General features: G+C 42.3%; 1 protein-coding gene and 1 pseudogene across 1 annotated transcript in view; one reads left to right on the top strand and one right to left on the bottom strand.

Annotated features, from left to right (window-relative positions):
- LOC145396963 (uncharacterized) overlaps window positions 1-24,785 on the bottom strand; it is a 301,105-nt gene that overhangs the window by 264,941 nt on the left and 11,379 nt on the right. The window contains exons 2-4 of the mRNA XM_080270195.1: window positions 24,379-24,574; window positions 23,418-23,563; window positions 19,328-19,421 (exon numbers count right to left, since the gene is read on the bottom strand). Of these exons, the coding sequence (XP_080126321.1) occupies window positions 19,328-19,421; window positions 23,418-23,563; window positions 24,379-24,574 (436 nt within the window). The remainder of the gene's footprint in view (window positions 1-19,327; window positions 19,422-23,417; window positions 23,564-24,378; window positions 24,575-24,785) is intronic.
- On the top strand, window positions 20,859-20,977 carry LOC145397302 (5S ribosomal RNA; annotated as a pseudogene).

Raw genomic sequence — 24,785 nt, 5'->3', positions numbered from 1 at the left:
GTTTGCCACTAGACCACACGAGACAACTCTACACCTGCTGGAGGTGGCAGGTTATGAAGCCTGGTGGCAGTGCAATGGGTGATAAGTACCCCAGCTGAATGTTTTTTGGCAGATAACTTTAGGTTTCTTTCATAGTTTCCTTGGTGCTAAAATTTATTTAGGATATTCCTACATGTGTTTTGAGGTCACAATATGGCAGAATGACACGAAAACAGTGCCAAAAATAGGAGGGGTTATGTACATACAGTAGTGTTTATGTATTTTTTTCATTTTTTTTTTTTTTTTTGCATGTTTTTTTTAGTGTTGAAAATTATTTTGCAAAAACTGATGTATGTTCTGATGTTGAAATGTGCCAGAGTGATTGGTAAACAGTGCCAAAATAAGGCAGGGCACTGTACATATGGCAGTGTTTAGGTAGGGTGTTTTCGGTTTTCAGTGGTTTTCCTGCATGTTTCCTTGGTGTTTACCATTATTTTTGATATACCTATGTGTGTGTTGATGTCTAGATATGCCTGAATGACCGGAAAATACTGCCAAATTAAGCAGGGTACTATACAAATAGGTTAGGTATAGTTTGGAGGTGGGTATAGGTAGGGTCTGGGTACAGTTGGGGAATGTTATTCATTATCCGGATGTTGCCACTATCCGGACATGCCTTTGGCTCTATTATGTCCAAAATAATGATTGATTACTGTATGCATTTTACTTTTTCTGAGAGCCAATTAAAGTTTCATACTAAACGCAGCAAGTATTATTCTCATCTATACAGATTATACTCAAAGGCGAATCTAATGCACATATTGAACTGTCTGTAAGTATATATATATATATATATATATATATGTATATATATATATATATATATATATATATATATATATATATATATATATATATATATAATGGATTGTTGTCTGTCTGCATAAGGGTTTATTCAGCTACTCCTACATGTAACCACCAATTTTGATGAAACTTTGCAGGGACATTCCCTACGACACCAGATTTTGTAAAAACTTTATAGAAAATACTGAAAAATGTTATAGTTACGAAGTTATTAGTGTTACTTATTACAAAAATTGTATTAAATCTCTCATGTTCCACTGAAGGATCGAACCTTTTTGTAGGGAAAGCGATAACTAGAACTAATCATTACCTTGTTAGTCAAACTCCAAGTAGAAAGGTTTATCTGTAACGAGAGTTGTTTATGTTAAAGTATGGTAATTTATTATATTTAAGAATGATAACGCCTTTTATTTGTGCCTGTTGACTACAAGAGAATAGATAGTCTTTGCTGAAACCATGTCTTCCCTATGAAATTGACTTGCAGTATTCGTTTCACATCCATCTCTCAAATAGTGATAAATGAACAGGAATAACGCAAACCAGTGAGTCCACCAGTACGATTGTTCAGAGTATCGATATTGGGTTCTTCCAGTTGGGGGGCCTCCTAACCATTGCGCTGCCAGTTTACTGAAAAAGATTCATTTGTGTTGTTTGTAAATGTCATAAGGACCCTAAGTGGATCTCATATTATATAGTTCGGGACACTGACTCACTTCTTCATTTCTGCAACATTCGCAGCTTTTCCTCAAACTTTCTGTTGAGAACCACCTCTCCTCCACCAAACCTCACCTTCTCTTCTTAACTGAGACTCAGCTGTCTAAGGCAACTGATAGCAGATGCTTTTCTGTATCCTTTTTTTTTTTTTTTCTATACTCATTTCAAAGCCAAACGTGGCTGTTGTGTATATGTACACAACGACTTATCTTGCTGTCATTTTCCTGAACATGATCTTCTGAATTCTCTACTATCTGGCTTCGGCTTTCCTGTCATTCTTTGACTGACTATATCTGCGCTGTTTACTTATCCCATAATTCTACTATGAAAATTTTTTCAACTATCTTACTTCTACGATGAAACACATTCCATCCATTTCTCATTTCCCTGAAATCTCCATTCTATGAGATTTCATTGTTCACCACAACCTTTGGTTGTCCTCTACTTTCACTGATCCACCTGGTGAACAAGCCTACATCTTTTCTAGCCTTAATGCCCTGGAGCAGCTTGTACAGCACACTACCCATATCCCTGACTGCCTTCGAGAGAGCTCCAACATACTTGACCTCTTCCTTACAAGTAATCCTTCTGTTTACGCTGATAATCTTTCCTCTCCGTTGGTCTCCTATGATCACAACCTTATTACCTTGGTCTATCCTATTGTTCCAGTACAGCCTGTGGACACTTCAAAGAAACGTCGTTTGTGGCACTTCGGAGCTGCAGATTGGGAGACCCTCAAGTAGTACTTCTTTGATTTTCTCTGGAATGATTATTTCTTCCATAGCCGACAGCCATCTCAGTGTGCCTTGCATATTACGAAGGTTATTTTCTTGGGCATGGAAGCATACTTTCCCCCCTCATATCATTTGACTAATGCAAGAGAGCCTTGGTTTAATCAGTCTTGTTCTAATGCTGTCCTTAACAAGGAGAGGGCCTATAAAAGGTACCAGAGCCAAACCATCCCTGAACCACATCTTTTCTGCCCTGAATCGTGCTAAATGTGTCCTTCGCTTTGCTAAAAAAAAATATATATATATCATTTGTACTAAAAGCTCTCAACTCTCCAACTCGAATTCTTCTTGCTCCTTCTGACACCATGCCAAAATCCGTTCTAACAACTTTACCTCATCATCCTTCCCTCCTATTTTCTGCTCTGATGGCTCTGTAGCTATTTCTATTACTGATAAAGCAGATCTCTTCGCTCAGACTTTTTCCTCCAATTCCACCTTAGACGATTCCAGTGCTGCTCCTCCATCACTTCCCCCTTCTGACTTCCTCATGGCAGACTTTATAATTTCTTCAGCTGATGTATTTTCTGCCATCACTGGCCTCAGTACTAACAGGGCATATGGGCCTAATGGAGTCCCTCCTGTTGTCCTCTAGAACTGTGCTTCTGTGCTTACACCCTGCCTGAGTAAACTCTTTCGTCTTTGTCAATCAACTTGTACATTTGCTTCTTGCTGGAAGTTTGCTTCCACTCAGCCAGTCTCAAAGAAGAGTGACCATTCCAACCCTGTAACTATCGTTCAATTGATTTAACATCCTGTGTCTCAAAAGTTTTTGAGTCTATTCATAACAGAAAATTTTAAAGCATCTCTCCTATCACAAACTTCTTTCTGATCGTCAGTATGGGATCTGTCAGGGACGCTCCACTGGCTATCTCACCAACATTTCAGGCTCCTGCTCATCCTCCTATCGTGAATTTGGCGACAGCTTTGCCATTGCACTTGACATCTCAAAGGCCTTCGATTGAGTCTGACATAAATCTTTAATTTCCATACTGCCCTCTTACGGTTTCTATCATTCTATCTGTTCCTTCATCTATAGCTTCCTTTCTTGTCGTTCTATAGCCGCTATTGTGGAGGGCCATCGTTCTTCTAGATCTATCAACAGTGGTGTTCTTCTGTTCTCTGTCCTATCAGCAACTCTTTTATTCATCAGTGACCTTCTAAGCTGTGCATATAACTTATCGACTCGTACACTGATGATTCCACCCTTCAACTTTCCATTCGGTTCCTACAACATCCATCTCAGCAATTACTTCACCAAACAAGAGGTGAGGTTATGGCACACCTAATGTTTGACTTGGCTCGCATCTCTGACTAGGTAAAAGCAATCTTATTGTTTTTAATGCATCAAAGACTCAGTTCTTGCACCTATCAACATGACAAACTCTTCCACAGCAGTACCCACTAATTTTTTATAACATTCAGCTCAATCCTGCATATCCTTGGACATCCTTGGGGCTTCATTCACTCGGGACTTATCTAGGAAAGATTATATTACATCCCTTGTAAAATCTGCTTCCAAGAGATTAGGTGTGCTAAACCGACTCCATACCTTTTTTACCCCAGCAGAGGTGTTGCCTTTATACATGGGTTTTATTCGCCCCTGTGTAGGGTACAACTTCCATGTGTTGGGAGGCTCCCCACATACAGCTCTCCTCAATAGGGTGGAGTCAAAGGCTTTTTGTCTCATTAACTCTCCTTCTCTTACTGGCTCCCTTCAACCTCTGTCTCTTCACCACACTGTTGCATCTTTATCTCTTTTCTATCGCTACTCCAATGGTCCCTGCTCCTCTGAGCTGTCTGCTTTCATCGCTGCGCCTCTATATCAGACAGGTAGCACCCGTGCAGCAACAAACTCTTTTGCCTTTTCTGTCCACCTCTCTAATGTAAGAGTTAACCTTTACTCCCAGTCCTTCATTTATGCAACAGGTTAGCTTTGGAACTGTCTCCCTCTGTCCGTATTTCCTACTTCCTATGATCTCCAGTCTTTCAAACACAGTGTGTCCAGGCATCTCGAAATGAACAGATCTTGAATTCGTCTCTCTTTTATATTGATTTTTTTTTTTCTTGGAAAGAACGGTTTATGGCTCCTGACCTTTGGTTCCTTCTTTCTTGCATAAAAAATCCTGAAATAATTAAAAGAGTAGGATCATAGTTTCTGCCATATATAGCTCAAAGCATTTGTATGTATAATTATTTGTAAAATATTTTAAGGTATCACAAATATATGTATCTCGCTGGATGTAGTACTGTAAATGGATTTATGCAATATTTAGCAAATAACGTGATTGTTAATCATATTAGTATGTGACCATACACTTGAAGTTCGAAGTGAATCTACTTTCTGTGTAATTATAACAAATGTAATAGGTCTAGGTCACTTTGTTCTCCCTTGATGTGAGTGTACGAAAGTGCTCGACCTATCTTGTGTTCCTTTTTTCCCCTGTGAATGTCAACATATCAACGAAGAAAATACACACACACACACACACACACACACACACACAATGTATCTATCTACTAGCTTATTTATCTATCTATATACTGTAGATAGATAGGGTGTCCCGGGAAGAAAGGGCATAACTTCGGGAAATGAGAGATGAGGGAATTATAAGCAAAAATGTTATATGGACATTTTTCTAAATCTCAAAGGTTTAAAAGCCACATTTACTGATGACCTTATGGAAGCAAATGGTCTCCAAAATTTGCCTATAAGGTCATCAGTAACTGTAGTTCCCTAACGGCTGAGATTTAAACAAATATCCACATAACATTTTTTGCTTAGAATTGCCTCATCTATCGTTTCCCAATGTCATGTCCTTTCCTTCTGGGACTCTCTCTCTCTCTCTCTCTCCCCACTGCAGGGGGTTACCTTGATGTGGCGGCGGGGCTTGAAGTGTGGTTGGCTATGCCACCTATGTTGGAGGCATGCCTGCCTTAGTAGGGTTCAGCATTTGTTGGCCACATGGACCAAGCACCGACTACATCACTGGTGGAGGCCTGTTGGTGATGTTAGTCATTTCCCATCAAGGGTGGGACTGTTGCCTCCCCATGTGTTTGCAATGCATAGCTTCCCATAATGCTGGGAGATGGGAGTCCTGGGGTTTGAGTGATGCTGCAGAATGCATCCTGCAGCTAGCAATACACCTCTTTGGTCCTTTATTTCAGTTAGGCAGGCGGCCTGGTTGAGCCCAACCACGTCAATCGGCTGGTCATGCATTGGTTAACCCGCCCCGTCCCGTCGACATATGAGTACATTGCAACGATTTGCATTTGCCAGTCCCGGCGACGTACCGGTACGTCGTGCAATTGCAATTTGCATAATTTCGACAATTTTCAAAATTCGCGCTTGATTTGCGGTACGTACCCTCGCATGACCTTCCCCTACCTGCCACCAGGCGGGGACACTCAGCGACCCCGCACGACCCGTGCTAGCCCACCACTCGTCCACTCACCTGGTAGCCACGGTCCTGCTCAGACATGGCTAAGAGAGGTCTCTCAGACAGTGAAATTCAAGTCGCCCTGGACACCTTTACCGGCGACAGTGATTCCCCACTGGACGATGAGGATATGGACAAGGATTATGTGCAGCCAGAGGAGGAAGAAACCACCAGCATTGACGAGGAAGTTCTGTTTCCCAGGAAGTAGCAGTACCTGACTTACTGTGCTGCTAGAGAGGGGCAGGAGGCAAAGAAGGCACGTGCAATATCATATCCCTATCCCCAGCATGATTTGGAACCAGAATTCGAGGACGAGGACGAGGATGAGGACGATGAGGGAGCCGTGGGACGTGCTGCCACGTGGTATGGACATGAGGTGATTACACATCGTGGCCCAGAGCGCACACCACGTCGTATGAGCAGGTATGGGCCTAGCATTTTGCTTGGGGAGCTAGGAAGTCAAGTGGAGGGAGTGGGGAGTGAAAGGGAAAGTCCAGGGAGGATTAGGGAAAGTGAGAGTGACGTGAGTCATTGCTCTCCCTACGTAGTGTTAGGCGGCGTAGTGGATCACGTGGGTCAGTGCGGGTGCGTTCCTTATCACGTGGGGTTGTGAGGGAGGGGGAAGGTGGGAAGGAACCATTCCAAAGCACGTCTTATGCTCCCCAATATCCCCTAACACGTGGTCGAGCTAGGTTGCGTGAGAGAGCACGTGGTGTTGTAATGGTGGGGGAAGGTGGGGAGGAACCACTCCCCAGCACGTCTTTTGCTCCCCAATATCCCCTAACACGTGGTTAAGCTAGGGTGCGTGAGAAAGCACGTGGTGTTGTCATGGAGGGGGAAGGTGGGGAGGAACCACTCCCCAGCACGTCTTCTGCGCCCCAATATTCCCCTATTTCATCCTCACAGCCCCCTAATGTTCCTCAAGGCAGTAAGGGTAAAGGAAAGGGAAAGGGTAAAGACAGAGGGAAGAGGAGTGACAGTGGGGAAGCCCTCCGCACTCCTTCTCCCCCTCCTCCCAAACCAGGATCTCCTCCCCACCCAAACGAAGACGGTGATGGGGCTGATGGGGACGAGGGATTTGTGTCGTGGGATTGGGAGGATGGGAGTGATTTTTCTCCCCTCATTCACCCCTTCACTGAGCAGGGGCGATCTGGCTGCATTGCTCCAGGAATTCACCCTAATTCCACCAGGTTGGATTTTTTCCACCTGTTTTTCAGTGAGGCATTTGTTGATTAGATTGTATACCAAACAAACCTGTTTGCAAGCGCCCAGTGCCTAGAGAGTGAAAGATTGGGAACAAGGTGTAGGCATTCTATCATCTATGATTACCCTGTCTCCCTTCCAGCAATGTTCTTATTTTTTGCCCTGGTCCTTTTGATGGGTTTTATAAGAAAGAATAGAATTCCTGTTTACTGGACTAGGGACCCTGTTATGTTTACCCCCATATTTGGTCAAGTGATGAGCCATAATCGGTTTCAACAAATTCTAAGTCGCCTGCATTTCTATATGCTCATGACCCTGCAAATGCAAACAACACTGATTAAATGAGGCGAATTAGGTTGGTCTTTGATCACCTCAGGCAAACCTTTCGTTCTTCATTCTATCCCTATAGAGACCTCGTCATAGACGAGAGTCTCGTGTTGTGGAGAGGCAATATTTCATTCAGACAGTATATACCCAGCAAAAGGCACCGTTTTGGGTTCAAGATCTTTGTTATGTGCGACTGTAGGACTGGATACGTGGCCAAGGTAGGGCAGCAACTTGCAAGGAATGAGGTTGTCTTCTTCAAAGCCAACAAGATCCTTGCAACAATGTCTTGTACACCGGTGCACAGACATAATAGAAGATCGAAGTATTGGACTGTCGGGAGCAGTGGTAAAGACGATGATAGAAGACTACCTTCATCGTGGTCACGTTCTCTACCTCGACAATTGGTACACTAGCCCTCTTCTCGCTCGTTATCTTCACACACATGAAACGGGAGTCCATGGAACCGTAAAGGTGAACCGGCGTCACATGGCCAAGGTAGGGCGGCAACTTGCAAGGAATGAGGTTGTCTTCTTCAAAGCCAACAAGATCCTTGCAACAATGTGGAACCACAACAGAGAAGTAAGCCTCTTGTCCACGGTTCACCGCCCCTTGATGCACCGTACTAATTCAGTAGATAACCGTAGCGAGAGCAGGCGTCGTGTTTGGAAACCTGAGTGTGTTATGGAATACAATATAAACATGCGCCTCGTGGACCAGTCAGACTCATGATATCGACGGTAGAGTGTGCCAGGACCACGATGAAGTGGTATAAAAAACTGTTCTTTCACTTGCTAGATATCACTACTCTGAATTGCCACCACCTTCACGCCATGACCACAGGAGTTCAGGAAACATTTGAAGGGTTTGTAAGGGAGCTCACAAGAGAAATCTTTGCAACGTATGCTGTTGAAAGGCCCCAACATCGCACCCACACTGCCCATATTGCCCAAACTCCCCAGAGAATATCTGGCCGCCATTTCTCCACTCCTATCCCTCCCCAGCCAAACAGACCTAGGCCCCAACGCAGGTGTCACGTGTGCAGTAATTCCCAGGTGAGACTCACGACACAGAGGAAGGACACCCGCTATGAGTGCGTGCAGTGTGACGTGGGTCTCTGTATTCACCCATGTTTTAATGAATATCACACGTTGATGCAATTTTAGTATGGTGTGAATGCGAAAGGACGCAGATATTATGAGGTAAATGCGACAGACAGACGCTCAGTGAAATTATCAGTCATGTTGATCTCCAAATATTAGTATAAAGTGCATACGGGTAGAACATAAGTGAAAACATTGTATGTAAGTATATAAATCTGCCCTAAGTTGAAACTTACATAGCGAAGGTTTTATGATGCGATATTCTGTCGCTCAGTGCAATAAATACGGCCCGTAATTATATAATTATTATTATGGGAAATTCTTACGAGTATAATATAAGTTCAAATTATTGTAAGTGATGATATATATTCTAAGTCAAATATTCATAGCGTGTGTATAGAGATGTGATTTCCTGACGCTCAGTTGAATGAATAAGGCACGTATTAGTCAAAATAAAAGTCAGCAAGTGATAAAGTGAATAATTAGTATATAAGTGTGTGAGTGAATTAGTATATAAGTGTGTGAGTATTATGTTTGTCGAAAAATTCCTTGCGAGGGTATTTTCAGGCGATATTCTCACGCTCACTTGAATAAATAATGGAAGTAAGTATGTACAGTGCATTATAGGGGTGTAAACGTGTGTAATGTAAGTGGGAAATTATAAGTGGAGTGAATAAATAAAGTAGATGATGAAACACGAGTGTTTGAGATCGTGGTTGCTACGTGAATATGCGCTACCATATAGCTAAATGCCCTCGTAATGAATGAAAATAATTGAAAACCTTTACAGTGGTGGAGGAAAGGTTCTATGTAAAGGGGAAAATAATTGGAAAGTGATAAAACAATTTGGTATGTTGAAATACGAGTCATAGCGAGTGCGCTTACTAAGCTGATGTGCGCTATACTTATGCTGCATGTCATCATAATGAATGAAAACATCTGAAAACACTTACAAACAGTTGTAATTGGTAAAATGTCATTGAAACAGAAGTATACAAGTAGAAAAAATGATAGGTTGACTCATACCAGACACTTAGCATATAGCATGTTACGACTTGGACCAAACTCGCTATGCTCGCACTATGGTACAATGCTTATTTTTCATATATATGTGTCTGAAATCTATTATATTGTTACTGTTATTGTTTATTAGTTCAAATTCAATAAATATAGAGGTGTTGTGTGTTGTTTCTCCCATTATTCCTTACCATAAACGCATATCCAGCCCATTAGAGAACACCATACCTGGCGGGGGGAACCGCACCTGTACGGACCACTTATAGACTGCAGGAACCACTTTCTTTGTGATTTTCCTTCGTTTCTCGACCTAAGCAGAAGTTTTAGCAAAAAAAAATTTTTCCAAAAAGGCTCGGGACTGGGGGATGTCATAGGTGTGGAAAACCTCGGGACGTGACGGGTTAAGGTGAAATGGGCACTGGGGGGCCTGGTGGCTCCTATTATCCTAGAGTTACCTTTGCCCAGGTTCCCCAGTGGTTACCCCTGTATACTTCCCCATTACCTCTGGGGTTGCCATTGGTGCCATCCCTGACAAATGGCCTCCCCCTGTTGGGTTCCATAGTGGGTGGGGGGGTGGGGGAATGAAGGTTTTTTGTCCTCATGTGGCAGGTGGCCGGGCTCTTGAGTCCTCCAACAATGCCATGTCTTTGCTCTTGGTGACCCTGTACCACATAAGGGCAACAAGGGTAAGGAGCACTTTTGAGGGAATGGCACACAGTCCTCCAGGAAAGCTCTCTCACTCTGCACTGAGACGATGCCTTGTGTCTTTGTGCCTGACCAATAGGCCTACATGAAATTTCTAGTTTTAAAGTTGGCTGATTGTTCCTCCTTCATGGACCAGAATGTGTTTAACCCGCCCCGTCCCGACCACTTTTTGACCACTGGTACCCCCCAATCCCGACCATTTTTTGACCCTTTTTTTTTTTGCTAAAAAACTCTCGCTTTTGGTGAGAAACATCGAAAATTCATAGAGAAATCGCTCACCTGAGGTTTAAAATACTCATTACAGGTAGGAGAGCCTCCTTACCTTACTGGGTTTTCTGTCAGGCTGGCACCAAAGAAAACGAGTTCTATGGGAGGATAACTATTTCACACCACTCATAAACGGTATTTATTTATTTACTGTTACGAATTTATATGTAGTACAAGAGTATATTGGTTTTCAAGCAGTAATATAGGCATTATAAGCATTGTTTCACTCACTAATACCTGACCTTTTTTTGCCACATTACCTGATCATCATTTCTAACTGTTTCTTCCTCTAATGCTATGTAAAGTTTGTCCTCCACATTGTCATTGATTGGGGAATCACTCTGGCCCTGAATTTCGTACCGTGGCATGACATGGCTATACTGGCCAGGTCACTGATAACAGGTGAATTGCTGAGACAATGGCATGCAGGGGGGGAGGGGGACATGCTGGGTAAGGCATTGTCTCTGCCTGGCATCTTGTTGAGGAAGGTGTCCCGTGTATACGTACCAAAAATGACTCGCGAAAATTGAAAATTGTGGAAATTATGAACCTTGCAATTGCAGGACGTTGAAGTACGTCCTCGGGATTAGCTGTGACAAAACGTGAGGACGTGGAAGTACGTCCTCGGGACGGCGCGGGTTAAGGTTCACCATGACCTGGTCAAGGCTTGTGGGTCATCCCCAAGGGTTTTTCCACAAGCGGATGGATCACTCCTTATACAGGCTAGGGATGCTAACCAAAGTGCTCATATCCATGCCATCAAATGTTTAGCCTCCCGTGATGTTACAGTCGCCAGTCATTCCACCCTGAACCAGACTCGGGATGTTGTCTTCTCTAAGGAGTTCCTTAGGTACTCAGAGGAGGACCTCCTGGATGGGCTGAAAGACAGGGGAGTAGTGAAGGTGGAGAGAATAAAGAAAAAGGTAGACAGGATATTTACAGGCACAGAATCACTGATTGTCATCTTTAATCGGTTGACATTGCCTGATGTCTTAGAGGCGGCTTACTACCACCTTTGGGTCAACGCATATGTGCCAAGACGTAGACAGTGCTTCGACTGCCAGAGGTTTGGGCATTTCAGTAGGTCTTGTTGTAGGAACGTACAAGGTCTCCCACAGGTGCCTATTAATTGTGGTGGTAATTCACATGGTGAGATGGTCTGCCTGAATCCCCTCTCATGCATTAACTGCCATGGTGCTTACCTTGCTTCACCAACACAGTGTGACCAGTATAAGTTTGAGAATGATGTCATGTCAGTACGAACCCGAGAGAAGATTTCTTTTGCAGAGGCAAAGGAAAGGGTCAGAGGGATTTTTTTCCATTCTGGGGTCACCTTTGCTTCAGCTCTCTCATGTCATAAGGAAGTTCCACAGTACAAGACAACGCTTCGTGCTGCCCCACCTACCTCTCGGGGTAATCAGTCGTCACAGACGTCCCAGTTGGGGGATGCTACTGTGTCAGCAACACATGGAGGAGCCAGTGCCTCCTCCGAGGGGGTCCCACCCGTATGTGGTGGTGTCTTCCCTCTTCCACACATCCCTGTTCCTGGACAGAAGTCTGGACACTTGGTCAGGGCAGGGGCAACAAATGACAGATGCATGCCACTAGCACATGCATCTTCAGAGCCAGAAGAGACGAATGGTAACCCACCTGCTTCAACTAATGCTTCTACGTTTATTTTAGTGACAGAGAGTCGACACCCTTCCATGATGGTGGCAGATGTCCATACCGATTCTTCTCCTTGTCCTGACACATCCAAAAAAAATGGCGTCTCTCCCTTGCATAGCAAGCATCACCATGGCTCCTCAGAATGCTCAAAGACTGCTGCCAAAGGTTTTGGCTGGGGAGCCCACTACCCTTTCTCTTCAGGGTTCTTAGGAGTCCGGGCGAGTGCAGGCTGATGATGGTATTTCGCTGACAGCCCGGACCCCACCAGACAGTGGAAATGCCCGGGTTGTTGATGTGCCTCCTCAGTTGCATGAGGCCTTGCCTTCTCAGGATCCTAGTGCTGTGGGGTGCACTACTGATCGTACTTCTTGTTATGGCACTGCCCACTCTGTTTTGGCCAAATTATCTCTTGCTCCACCACATAAGAACACCATTGACCGGCCTTCTTCTTCCTCCCCTTTGCCATCTACAAAACCAGGTATCTGGGGTTCCTTCTCCAGCGGGTTACCTGTGGTTCGAAACCCTGTCACTAAATCTAACCCTCGTCCAGGTACTGGGAAGCCCATCAAGGTCGTCAGTGTCCAAAAACTCTGGTACTGAAATTAACATATTATGCCACTCCATTATGAAATCTATAATTCAATGGAATTGTCGTGCTTTATGTGCTAGTTGGGAGGAATTGCATAGTCTTATTGCCTGCTGTTCCCCAGTATGCATATGCATCCAGGAGACCATGGTTGAGGTTGCTGCTCCTTCAAGTCCTCCTGGTTACCATGTATCTTATTTTGATCCTCTTCCTGGCCAGGGACATCATGGTGGTACTGCTATCCTAGTTCACTGTGATGTTCCATTCACTTGTCTGAGTCAACTCCACTGTAGGCTGTTGCCGTTCAGATTTACCTTCGCCATCAGTATACGTTGTGTAGTCTTTATCTCTCTCCAAATGCATCTGTTGAGAAGGTAGATCTTGTTTGCCTTATTCGTGGCTTTCCATTCCCCATTCTTTTACTAGGTGATCTGAATGATCGTAACCCACTGTGGTGTGAGAATATGACCAACCTTAGAGGGGCTATGCTGGTTTCTTTGGTGGAGGATGACGAGTTAGGGGTGTTGAATTAAGGTGAAATTACGTACTTTCATAGTCAGACTGGTGTTTTTGCAGCCATTGATTTGTTTCTGTGCTCAGCTACTGCTATTTTATATTTTAGATTGGGTGTGTTGCCAGATTTCCATTGCAGTGATCACTCCCCGATTCTTTCAACGTCTGTTGAGTGTCAGCCACAATGTCATCTTCCTCACTGGTGCAAACTGGTCTTCAGGGAGTTATGTTCTGCTGACCGCACTGAAGACAGTTTTCAGTGCTGATGAGGCAGTGGCTTATATAACTGATGTAATACATTCAGCAGCTATCTATCGATTTCCAAGACGTCTGGTCGATTTCCAAAACATCCAGTTCCCTGGTGGACCCCTGAATGCACCTCTGCAGCAAGGGCCAAATGGGTAGCCTTCTCTTAGCTTTGCCGCCATCAAGGGGACACTCAGTATTTGGGGGCTTTTCAGAGGATGTGTTGAAGGAGGCCAGACATGCTTCATAGCGAGAGTATGTTCCCTCCCTTTCCTTGAGGACTTATCTCACCCAAGTGTGGAACCGGGTCAGAAAGATTTCTGGCAAATTTCCTGTTCCTTCTGCTCCTGTTTTATCTGATGCAGGTGGGGTTGTGACTGATCACTTTGCTGTTGCTGAAGCATTTGTCATTCATTTTGCTGGTGTGTCATAGAAAGACTCTGAACGGCCTTCAGCATGCCAACATCGGCAACTGGAATCCTGTAGCCACAGCTTCATATCTTCTGGGGGAGAATTTTACAATGCCCCCTTTTCTGTTTCTGAGCTTGGGGCAGCTTTATCACAGTGCTGTGATTCATTTTCAGGCTGTGATGATATTCCATACGTCTTTTTACGTCATATGTCTGACGAAACTCTTTCCTTTTTACTGGCATTATACAGTATAATAGAATTTGGTGTACTGGTGACTTTCCGTCCTCTTGGTGTGTTGCTGTTGTTATCCCCATCCCTAAGCCCAGAGAGGATCATTTACAGCCAACAAATTATCATCCCACCTTTCTGACCTCATGTGTTTGGAAGGTGTTGGAGAAGATGGTAAATGGCCAGCTCATGTGGTACTTAGAGAGGGGCAGTTACTTCTCATTAGTTCAGGATGGTTTTTGTAAAATACGATCTACCACTGAGGCTCTACTGTCCTTGGAATCTTCTGTCTGTGAGGCTTTCTCAGCTAACCAACACCAAGTCACTGTCTTCTTCAATCTGGAGAAGGCATGTGGCACTGCTTGGCATCATGGCATTTTACCTTCTCTTCATGAATTTGGTCTTCGTGGGTGCTTACCTATATTTTTTCAGCATTTTTTATCCAACTGTTATTTAAGGGTCCGAGTGGGAGGAGTGCTTTTTAATGCTCGTGCACTTGAAGATGGGCTACCACAAGTAAGTATCTCTAGTGTTACTCTCTTTGCTGTGGCCATCAACGGTGAAGTCAGTGTACTCCTTGCCGTTGTGTCACGCTCATATGTAGATGCCCACTCAATTTCCTTCACTGCATTTAGGATGTCTGATAAAGAGGAAGTTGCAGCTGACTCTTAATAGAATTCCAGAGTGGGCTGAGTCTCGTGGCTTCCATTTTCCTTAGAAATGACCGTGGCTATGCATTTCTGTTGTCTTCGGTATGCTAGTATGCTCTGCGACCCAGAATTTGCATGGTCAAATTGGGCAAAAACCAAGTTACTGGTGATGACCACGGCATGCTGGGACGGTCGAGAACTGAGATTGACAAAAACTCTCTCCCAATAGCGGCCTCTTTGGTTGCGTTAATTACTTTTCAAGTGGTCAACTTAAGAGTGGTAGCATGTCAAAATGACGTGGTCAGTCTCTACCTCGGCCAACCCAAGCCAGACCTACACAATTTCCCAAAATGCTCCTGGGTTACATGTTAACAAGTCACTAGGTCAACTCTATACCACGAGTTCTCAAGGGTTATACAAACAATAAAGTTCAAGTGGGAGGAAATGTGTATTAACAATACCAAAAAAAAGGGAGAAATCTTCCCATCCACTAGCCTTACAGAATAGTCCTGAATCAGTTGACACATTATTCAACAAGCATATGGCCCTAATACCAAATTTTACAAAGCTTAGCTCCTTTGTCCCACGTTCAGGCCAATGTGGCTCTCCATAATCGACCCTCTGAGCTCATAGTTCACTGGTCCGATCGTCTAATTTGCTTGACCTTGACTTCCACACTGGGACCTTGACCGCCACGCTGGGACTTTGACTTATGCACTGGGACCTTGACTCCCTCACTGGAACCTTGACTCACTCACTGGGACCTTGACTCACTCACTGGGACTTTGACTTCCTCACTGGAACCCGCTAGAAATTAATATGTACAATTAATAACTATTCTCCCTAATGCAAGTAATCCCTTCACATGATCAACAAAGTCTCATGATAAAGAAACATGAGTTACAACACTCGGCATTTCAATTAGAAACAGGATAACACATGGCACTACATACACATAGGTCTGCTCAAAATAATACTTATTGTAGGGATAACATAGAAGAAAAGTACTATAACAAATAAGCATGAATAACCCTAACCTAACATGAAAAACATAATTGCATCGATATCATTGTGCCTCACAAGGTAACTACATGAACATTAACTCGCAACTAACATAGCCCTAATAAGTACTGAACTGCAAAGTCATCCGAACACATTAATAAACAATTTACAGTCCCAAGGCACCTGATATTTGGCCCACAAAAATTACACATTTATCTGAGGTTCAGACAGAACTCTGTAGCTAGCGTTCTCATATTCCAGTTACTAAATAATAATACTATAAACTACAGTACACAGATCTATGGGAAATACCTCGCTATGCAGCTCAAGGAATACAAGGGAGGTCAGCAGGAACACAGGACTCACTTTTCCAATGGCGTCACCTTGCGTGATCAAACACTTCCTGATACTAACTCGAGTCTGTTTCTCTATTTTCATCACTATTATCACTCGTGGGTATCCCTTTTTCATGCTTCAGCATATCGAACATCAATATTATCAAAGTACTTACAGAATTCCTTGGAGGCGGGGGGGAGAGGATGGTAACAACACCGACCATCCACCTCGTTTTATTGTCGGTGAGCGAGTAACACGCCAGTCTTGCGTGGCAGAAAAAAGGGGGGGGGGGAGATGATGGCTTACCCAATTTAAAATTTTCATTATTATTGACTCGTGATAGACTCAGTGTGATGCGTTTCCCCCTACTATTGATTACCAGAAAAAAATGACATTCCCTAGTTACACTAATTACAACAATCTCTCTCTCAACACACTTGCATCGAAAAAACAATGAAAAATCATCGTGCCTTACATCCCTTTGAGCATGCGTACATTATGCTGGATTACATGACCACAGGCACATATTCCTACCAGCTCGAATCTTATACAATAAAGAGACTTAATACTAATGAATTACGGTAGAAAAAAAATGACTTAGCAACTAGGTAACTTAATCTACATTCTGATCACGTTCGCATGGAAACAGCTATACCCAGGCCACACTCTCTCACTTAACCGAATTTTGGTCATATAAAATGAACTTGATACAACTCATTACCACTTCTGGACACTTTATCGGGGGGTTCACCCAGACCATGACTTGTATCTTTATGGTTGGAGGATATCCTGTGTGGAGAGACTCTGTTTTGGGGTCTTCTGTTTGATAGACGACTATCCTGGGTTCCTTATATTCATTCTGTGATGGCAACTTGTATTAAGGCATTGAATTTTCTGAGGATTTTGGGACATACTCCCTGAGGTGCTGATCGTCTGACCCTCCTAGTCTTTCATAGATCTCCTATCCTTTCTAGACCTGAATATGGATGTGAGGTCTACTCCTCTGCAACAGTTGCCCATCTCCAGATATTAGATTCTGTGCTTCATGCTGCTGTACGACTGGCAGCAGCGGCATTTAGGTCATCCCAATTTCGAGTTTGTTGGTGGATGCTGATGCCCTCCCTCTGGCTTTGCGTCACCAATCGTTGATGATGAGATGTTGGTATCGTCTTCACACCTTCCAGACTCTTGTTTCTTGTGCCATTGTCTTCCAGGATTCATGATTATCTATTTATGCCTCCCGTCCTAGTTTCCCGAAACCCTTTGGTTACAGGGTCTTGTCTGTTATGTTAGCCCTCTCAGTTCCAAGGCTGGCAGTCGGTCCACATCGGATCCCAAGGGTGGGTTTCTGGCTACTCCCGTGGGTGACATTCTGTAGGTCCACTGTTAGAAAAAATGGCTTACTTCCCTCTCAGGTGTCTCTCACACACTTTTTAGAACATGCCTTGACTCATAAGTTTTCTGTCCCTGTCTGTACTGATGGCTCTAAAACTGACACTAGAGTGGGCTTTGGTGTTGTCTTCCCTTTCTTTATTAGGAGGGGTAGCCTTCCTGGTGTTACTTCAGAGTATAGAGTGGAACTGACTGCAATTATATTTGCTCTCCAAATAATTTTTACTCTCCCCCAATCTGCTTTTGTGATTTTTAGTTACTCCCGTAGTGCTGTGTCTGAAGTGGAGTCTTTTAATACATCCCACCAACTGGTTTTATCAATTTTACAGTGGCTTTTTCTTCTTGGTCACTGTGGCCGTCATGTGGACTTCTGTTGGGTTCCCGCACATGTTGTGTGGTGGGCAATGAGAGGGCAGATACTTTAGCTAAAGCTGCCTGATCTCAACGGCCACTTACCGACTGCCTGGTTCCTGTTTCTGATGCAACACCTTACTTGCGATACGCGATTCGTTTTTGTTGGCAGAGACACTGGGTTGGTGTTGCTCATAACAAACTAATGGAAATTTTTTTGGAGAGTGCCTGTGCCGAGGTTTCTCCCCTCCATGTCTCGGTGATTGGAGGTGGTGTAACCAGGCTTTGCATTGGATACTCCCATCTTACACATGTTTTTTTGATGAGTGGTGGAACTTTACCGTGCTGTGACGATTGCCTTGTTCCCCTTACTGCCCATCACTTGCTGATCGAGTGTCCAAGTCTGGGGGACCTACCTCAGAGATTCCTCCATAGGTATAAGGGGGCAGATGGTGCCTAATGTTTGTCCTCAATGCTTGTTGGAGTCTCTAGCGATTTTAATGATATTTTTAGTTTTCTTCAGGAAGCGGGCCTCCTTCCATTTTTATAAGTGATTAGGATATTTTAAACTGTTCTTTTAGTTTCGCTGTTTTATATCTAATAATGGATATTAACCTTATTCTGAATATGCACATTTTATTTGTGGCGTCCATTACCTTGTTGTCTGGCGGCAAATGACCCTGGAAGTTGCGCTGCCAAATTTTAACTGTATTCTCTCTCTCTCTCTCTCTCTCTCTCTCTTTATATATATATATATATATATATATATATATATATATATATATATATATAGATAGATAGATGTAGACATAGGTATAGATACAGATATGGTGTTTGTAAAGTCCTTGATTGATTTTTTTTTTTATATATTTAACCAAAACCATTAGGGATAGAATGATGCTGATTCTGCATATAATGGAGTACACAATAGGGTTTTCTTATATAAGTTACAAAAGTTTAATGGCAGCTCCTTTTGTGGCCCTTAGCACATGCAACCGACGATCAGTTTCATGTCGTGTGACTCCCAGCATATCACTGGTGACCTTAAGTTTGGCTTTCGTTATCAGTTCATGAAGGATGCCTTTGTTTGGAACAGGTGTTTTGTAGACTTCATCTTTTATGTAGTCCCAAAGGAAGAAATCTAAGGGGGTAACATCAGGAGACCGAGGTGGCCATGATATCGGCCCATCATGCCCAATCCATCTGCCTGGAAACTTCTCGTTGCACAATGGACGCACAGCTAAACTTCATTGACCTCCGGTGAACTAAACTACACGATGAACTTTTGTAATTCCTATAGGAAAACCCCATTTTGTACTCCATATTTTGAAAAAAAAAATCATTTTATCTTTTATGGTTTGGTTAAATATACTTTTAAAACCACTCAAGGACTTTTCGAACACCCTGTACTGTGTATATATATATATATATATATATAGAGATATATATATATATATATATATATATATATATATATATGATACTGAGAGTTCTTAAAATATTTTACACTGAATTTCTTTCAGGAATACTTATACGTCACCTGCACAATGCCCACAATGTGCTGAGTTTTCCTCCCTTTCTTCGTTTGAGTAAAATAATCAAATTCTTCAAGGCTGAACCCAACAACGACATACCTGCAGGAGTACAAGATTATCATGACTAAAGAGGTCACTGGGTGACTGATTTGAATTCCTTCAGCGTAATGATCCATTTTTAGTTTTAATCTCACCATGGGCGTTATTCGCGGGAGGGGGGGGTACGTGGGGGACATATCCCTCCACTACCCACTTTGATTCAGAGGGGGACAACATATTTATTGTTCCCTCCACCTTTCTCATTGAGATTTATAAACTAGACGCTGGAATGAAGTAATTGATATTTACAATACTGTAGAACAGTGGTGCCTAGACTTCCTCAGTTAATGTAGGTGGGATATATTTTGCATAAAGATATTTAGAACAACTTTGAGTCTACCATTCACATTTACAATTTTCTGTAGAGCATGACTGCCCATCAGCTGAATCAGTGTTTACAAATTGCATTGCGTGAGCCTGAGTTCTTTTTACAGTTCATTGTTGCATGTAATTTAGGTAAGTTATATCATTATAGATGTGTAGTAATGCTGTATAAAATTTTTTAGTGAACAGCCATGCATTGTGGCAGGCATACGAAAATGTGATGAAATGATTATCAGAGGTAGGGAAAAAATTATAGAGTGTGATTGCTGACAAACTAGGCATCAGCCAAGCCACATTGTGAGTTTTGTAACCTCCATTATTCAGCACGAATGGGACGTTAAGGATGTTGCATAAGCGTTTTTTTCTGGCAGCACAGATGTTTGGGCTAGACTGAATCTGAATTACGAATGAAACTGGATGACGAGAGACAACTGTAAAAGTAAATAATATGTGCTCCATACTGTGGGAAATAGAATGACATGGGGAATGTCTTTCTCATATATACCTCTCCATTCATGCGTCTTATTATATACATACATTTAATATTCCCTGGGCCGCTGTGCTCCTGATTGTGCGGAAGGGGATTGGATAATGGACAGATGAATGCTAGAAACTAACAACTTGCAATCATGTTAATATTAAACAAGAGAGAAGTACCGGTAATATGGCACATGCAGGAGTATACACCATTAGAGAAGTGCTTAGGAGCCTCGTAAGCATCTTTGTATCTGTCTATAGCCAGGCGCCATTAGCCCATAAGGGGTGGCCGTTTGTCTTTGAGTTAGTTGTTTTATGTGGAGGGGCACTAACCCTCCACCAACCTACTTGTTGACACGTAGGGGACACGTATGGATTGGTTATATGGTTACCACCCAGCATTGTAAATGGTTTCCTGGCTTACAGGAAACCATTAGGCTTGTCACTCAGTGTAAAGCCACCTGAAAAGGAAAGAGGAGTAATAAAAAGTGACAGGAAAGATTGCAGAAATAGGAAGAGAGGGGGCAGACAAAGAAAAAGAATGATTAAGGTGAAGGAATATCATTTCATAATTCATCAGCTATTTTGTTCTGTGCCATAGTGGAAAATGACTAACAAGCCATTTAGTTAACAGTATATTACCGCCATGTCACGTTCAGTACACCGCTTCCCGTCCGATCAGCGAAGTTAAGCAACGTTGGGTCTGGTTAGTACTTGGATGGGTGACCGCCTGGGAACGCCAGATGCTGTTGGCATAACGTTCTCCCTACGTGTCAAGTGGGGTTGGTGGAATATTAGTGACCCTCCCTGTAAAACAATTAACTCAAGCCCTTGGCCACCCTGTTTGGGATACATGGCGTCTGGCAATGAATGAATGATGAATATTATGGATTAGACTAATTTCCCAGGCTTAGTTTCCATTGGCTTATCTTCGTTACTTTTTTATTGCTGATTTTGTGAAGGGCCATTGAAGAAAGGGAGCATTATCAAGACAAAATTGAGAGTATTTGTAACCAGACTGTGGTGAAGGAAGTACTCTGTTGAAGGGAGTACTATGTTGAAGTACTATGATGAAGGAAGTACTGTACCATGTTGTCTTAGTGATTTGTAGGTGCTGTACTGGTTTAGTCTAACTTAGCCCAATCTTGCCATCTCTTCATCTTGAATTCTGAGCTGTAACAATAGACTAACACTAGTAAATGATACTAATAAAAAAGAAGTACTGTAGAATGGCTGCAGAGCCATAGCAGTGTCTTCTTTTATCGTCTGTGTGAAATAAACTGCTAAAGAATGGAAATCTAGGCCAAGTTAGTGTAAAAGAATTATAGTTAGGATGATGGTCTTGTCTTGAATGCAGGTTTGAATCCCCAAGAGATGACTGGAGGTTTTTCTGTTGTAATTCAGTTAGGGGTATAGGCTGGTCACTTTTTTTTCTTTTTTTTTTTAATTCAAGGAAGAACGAACCCAAGGCCAGTCTGTTTTAGATTATGAAATCCCTTTGATCCCCACACCTCACAGAGGATAATATTCCTGATACAAATGTTTTAATAAGTCCAGATTATAAGTTAGTAGAAAATTTCAAAGAAAAGAGATAAATTTTTACGTATACTCTGTTCACTTTAACTAGGTACAGAAATCCCATTTCCGTCTTAAATAGGCTATGTGCACCGAGCTTAACACTAGAATATGGTGCTAGTCACAAAGAAATGCTATGGACTACATGTTGAGTCTTGGTATTCTGTTATAAATTAATAATCCTGGATTAGTCATTAATACAAGGAAAACTATTTATCAGTGATTCTCTTTTGTTAAAAGTCTGTATGTACTGTGCCATATTACCTGCTTGGTCTAGTTAATAAAAGATAAATGAAGCAAAATATATGGCACCTACTCTTTGAGGATCCTCCAGACAGCTTGTTTATGATTTGAGATGATTTTTTTGTCCCCTTAATGTCATATATTCATTTTAATATAGCCTTAACCCGCCGCGTGCCAGTGCCGTTTTAAAATGGTCTGACATAGTGCCGCGGCCAGTGCCATTGCCGTTTTAAAATGGTCTAAAATAAAAAACTTAACTGTGACCATATTTTTCAAAATTCGCGGGTAACAATTGGCGGGCATGTAAGGTAACTGTTCCTCTACCATCTCCCACGCTGTCAAGGCCATACACTCACTCACTCCCCCCCACTCACGCTCACTCTGCCTCACTCTGCCTGTGTGCCTCACCCAGTGCTGTACATAGTGAAAGCGTTTTGTAAATATTTTCATGTAAGTGTAAGCTGTAAATATTTTCTTGTAAATTTAAGGACTATTTAGTGAAGTCAAGTTGTAAATACCTTCTTGTAAGTGCCAGGACTGTATGTAATGAAGTCAGGTTGCACCTATCTTCAAGTAAGTGTAAGATAATGCATTCACAGTGAGAAAGACACGCAAATTGTGATAGATGCTGAAGTAATAAGTGATCAGAAAAGTGTACTGAACATTGCTATACCTTCCCAGCATAAAGACCTGAGTATACCTTACATAGAAAATGGCTTTCGCTCACGTACGTGGTGAGCGTGAGAGAGTGACTATACCTGCACACGAGAATGCAGGACTCAATAAAACCGATTTCCGACCCTCGGTGAGCATTTTAATGGCGAAATTCGTTGTTTCCACATCAGAAACTCTCATTTTAGCAAAAAAAAAAAAAAAAGGTCGAAAAATCGCCGGCACCAGGTTGACCCAGAGGGCAAAAAATAGCCGGCACATGGGGGGTTAATATGCACCAAATATTGCTGTATAGGCTCGCTTAGCTTGCCAAAATTAGCAACCCCTGTTGCCCCATCTTTTAGAGAACAGATGACTCCCTTGATTCTCACTAACTTTATACAAATTTATGAAGCCTAAATATATATATATATATATATATATATATATATATATATATATATGTATATATATATATGTATATATATATGTATATATATATATATATGTATATATATATATGTATATATATATGTATATATATATATATATATATATATATATATATATATATATAATGGGGAGGTCTTCTCTTTTCTTCACAAGCTGAGCAATATTGTCTGTCAGTTGGCAATCAATAAATATAAAAAGAGGGAAGATGTAAACCATTTGATATTACGTTAGTAAACTGGATATTAGAAACTGAAAAGTGAGTTTTCCACTCACTTGCCGTAGTAGTCCCAGGCTTTGAGGTTGCGGTCACCGAAGTCCAGCAGAGGTTGAGGGTTGTGGAGAAGAAAGAGATAGGCTCGACAAAGCTCACCACTCCACAGAGTTTTCAGTAAGTCGTCTGCTTCTCTCACCAACACCAACTTGGAAATAAAGTAACACATACTATTATATGAGTGTATGAGAAAGCAGGATACTGAAATTAAAGTGCCTAGAGAACAAACAGGGAATCTACTTGATTGGGTCAGTATGCATGGAACACACACAGGTGTTTGAAGACTTCTTTCTTGTTTTTATTTTCATTCAAAGAGATACTCAGCTAATTCACTATCTGGCAGTTGTATGAAAAAAATAAAACATGAGATATGTGTAGGTTAAAAATGTGAGGCATAGTGAGGATTTTGGAGGCGATGTATATGTGAATGACTGACTTTTCTAATCCAGTGGACATGCTGTTGATAGTCATCACACATTCTTTCTATGTTTTCTGTTGTTTCTGGATCCTACAAACATCATCCCATCTTTGGGAGGGAAGGAGGGTCATCTTGGTGATGAATCATGATGGCACTCATTAGTGATAAGGATAGCAGTTAATCAGAGAAGACAACTGATGGCTGTACACACACACACACACACACACACACACAGTTTTATAACAGTGGAGTGTGCATGTGCAAAATTCTTCATTGAATAAAGGTCAGCAGAGAAGAAAATAAACATTTCTGCCCCGTAGAGTACTGTTCATCTCTTAGTAATTTCCTTTTGGCTACGAGAGACGATATTACTCACCATACTGGATTCTAAAAATGTTAAATCCTACCTGATGAGTTGCATGAGTGACAAACGTTACTATATATTACTACCGCTACTGAAATATAGCCGAACATAGCTAAAGGCAGCCTACCCTACCTAAATAGTTAAATAATGTGTTGATATCAGTCAAACTCTTAAAGCTTGCCTGTCTTGGATGAGGTAAAGAATCAAGCATTTTTATGAGTGAAGACGTCAGGGACAGAGAATCCACAGCAAACACCAGTGAGCACTGAGCAATGTCACCGCAAAGCACCCACTCCAGCAATGCACCCAGCCACACCCACTCGTTCTCTGCCACGCCCGCTAGACCATCCATTTTTACCGCCGCCGGTAATTTGCTCCTTGTGTCAAGAAAAATGGAATCATTATATTATCTTCATCAAAACAAATACTCCAATCTCCCTGCGTTGGTGTCACTAGAGTTGTGGTTCACTGTATCTTTGGAAAGAAGAATTAATGAGAAGAGACTCTAAATAAATACCTCATATCCCTCTCCATCTGGCCAACTGTTTTGTGAGTGAGACAGAAAGAAAACCAATAGGCAAGGTATAA

The sequence above is a fragment of the Coenobita brevimanus genome, chromosome 40 (assembly GCF_032717465.1).
Source record: "Coenobita brevimanus isolate Jiangsu-jjx chromosome 40, ASM3271746v2, whole genome shotgun sequence".
Classification (NCBI taxonomy): domain Eukaryota; kingdom Metazoa; phylum Arthropoda; class Malacostraca; order Decapoda; family Coenobitidae; genus Coenobita; species Coenobita brevimanus.
Note: the sequence above shows the minus strand (reverse complement) of the source record. Positions and strands in the feature narration are given on the sequence as shown.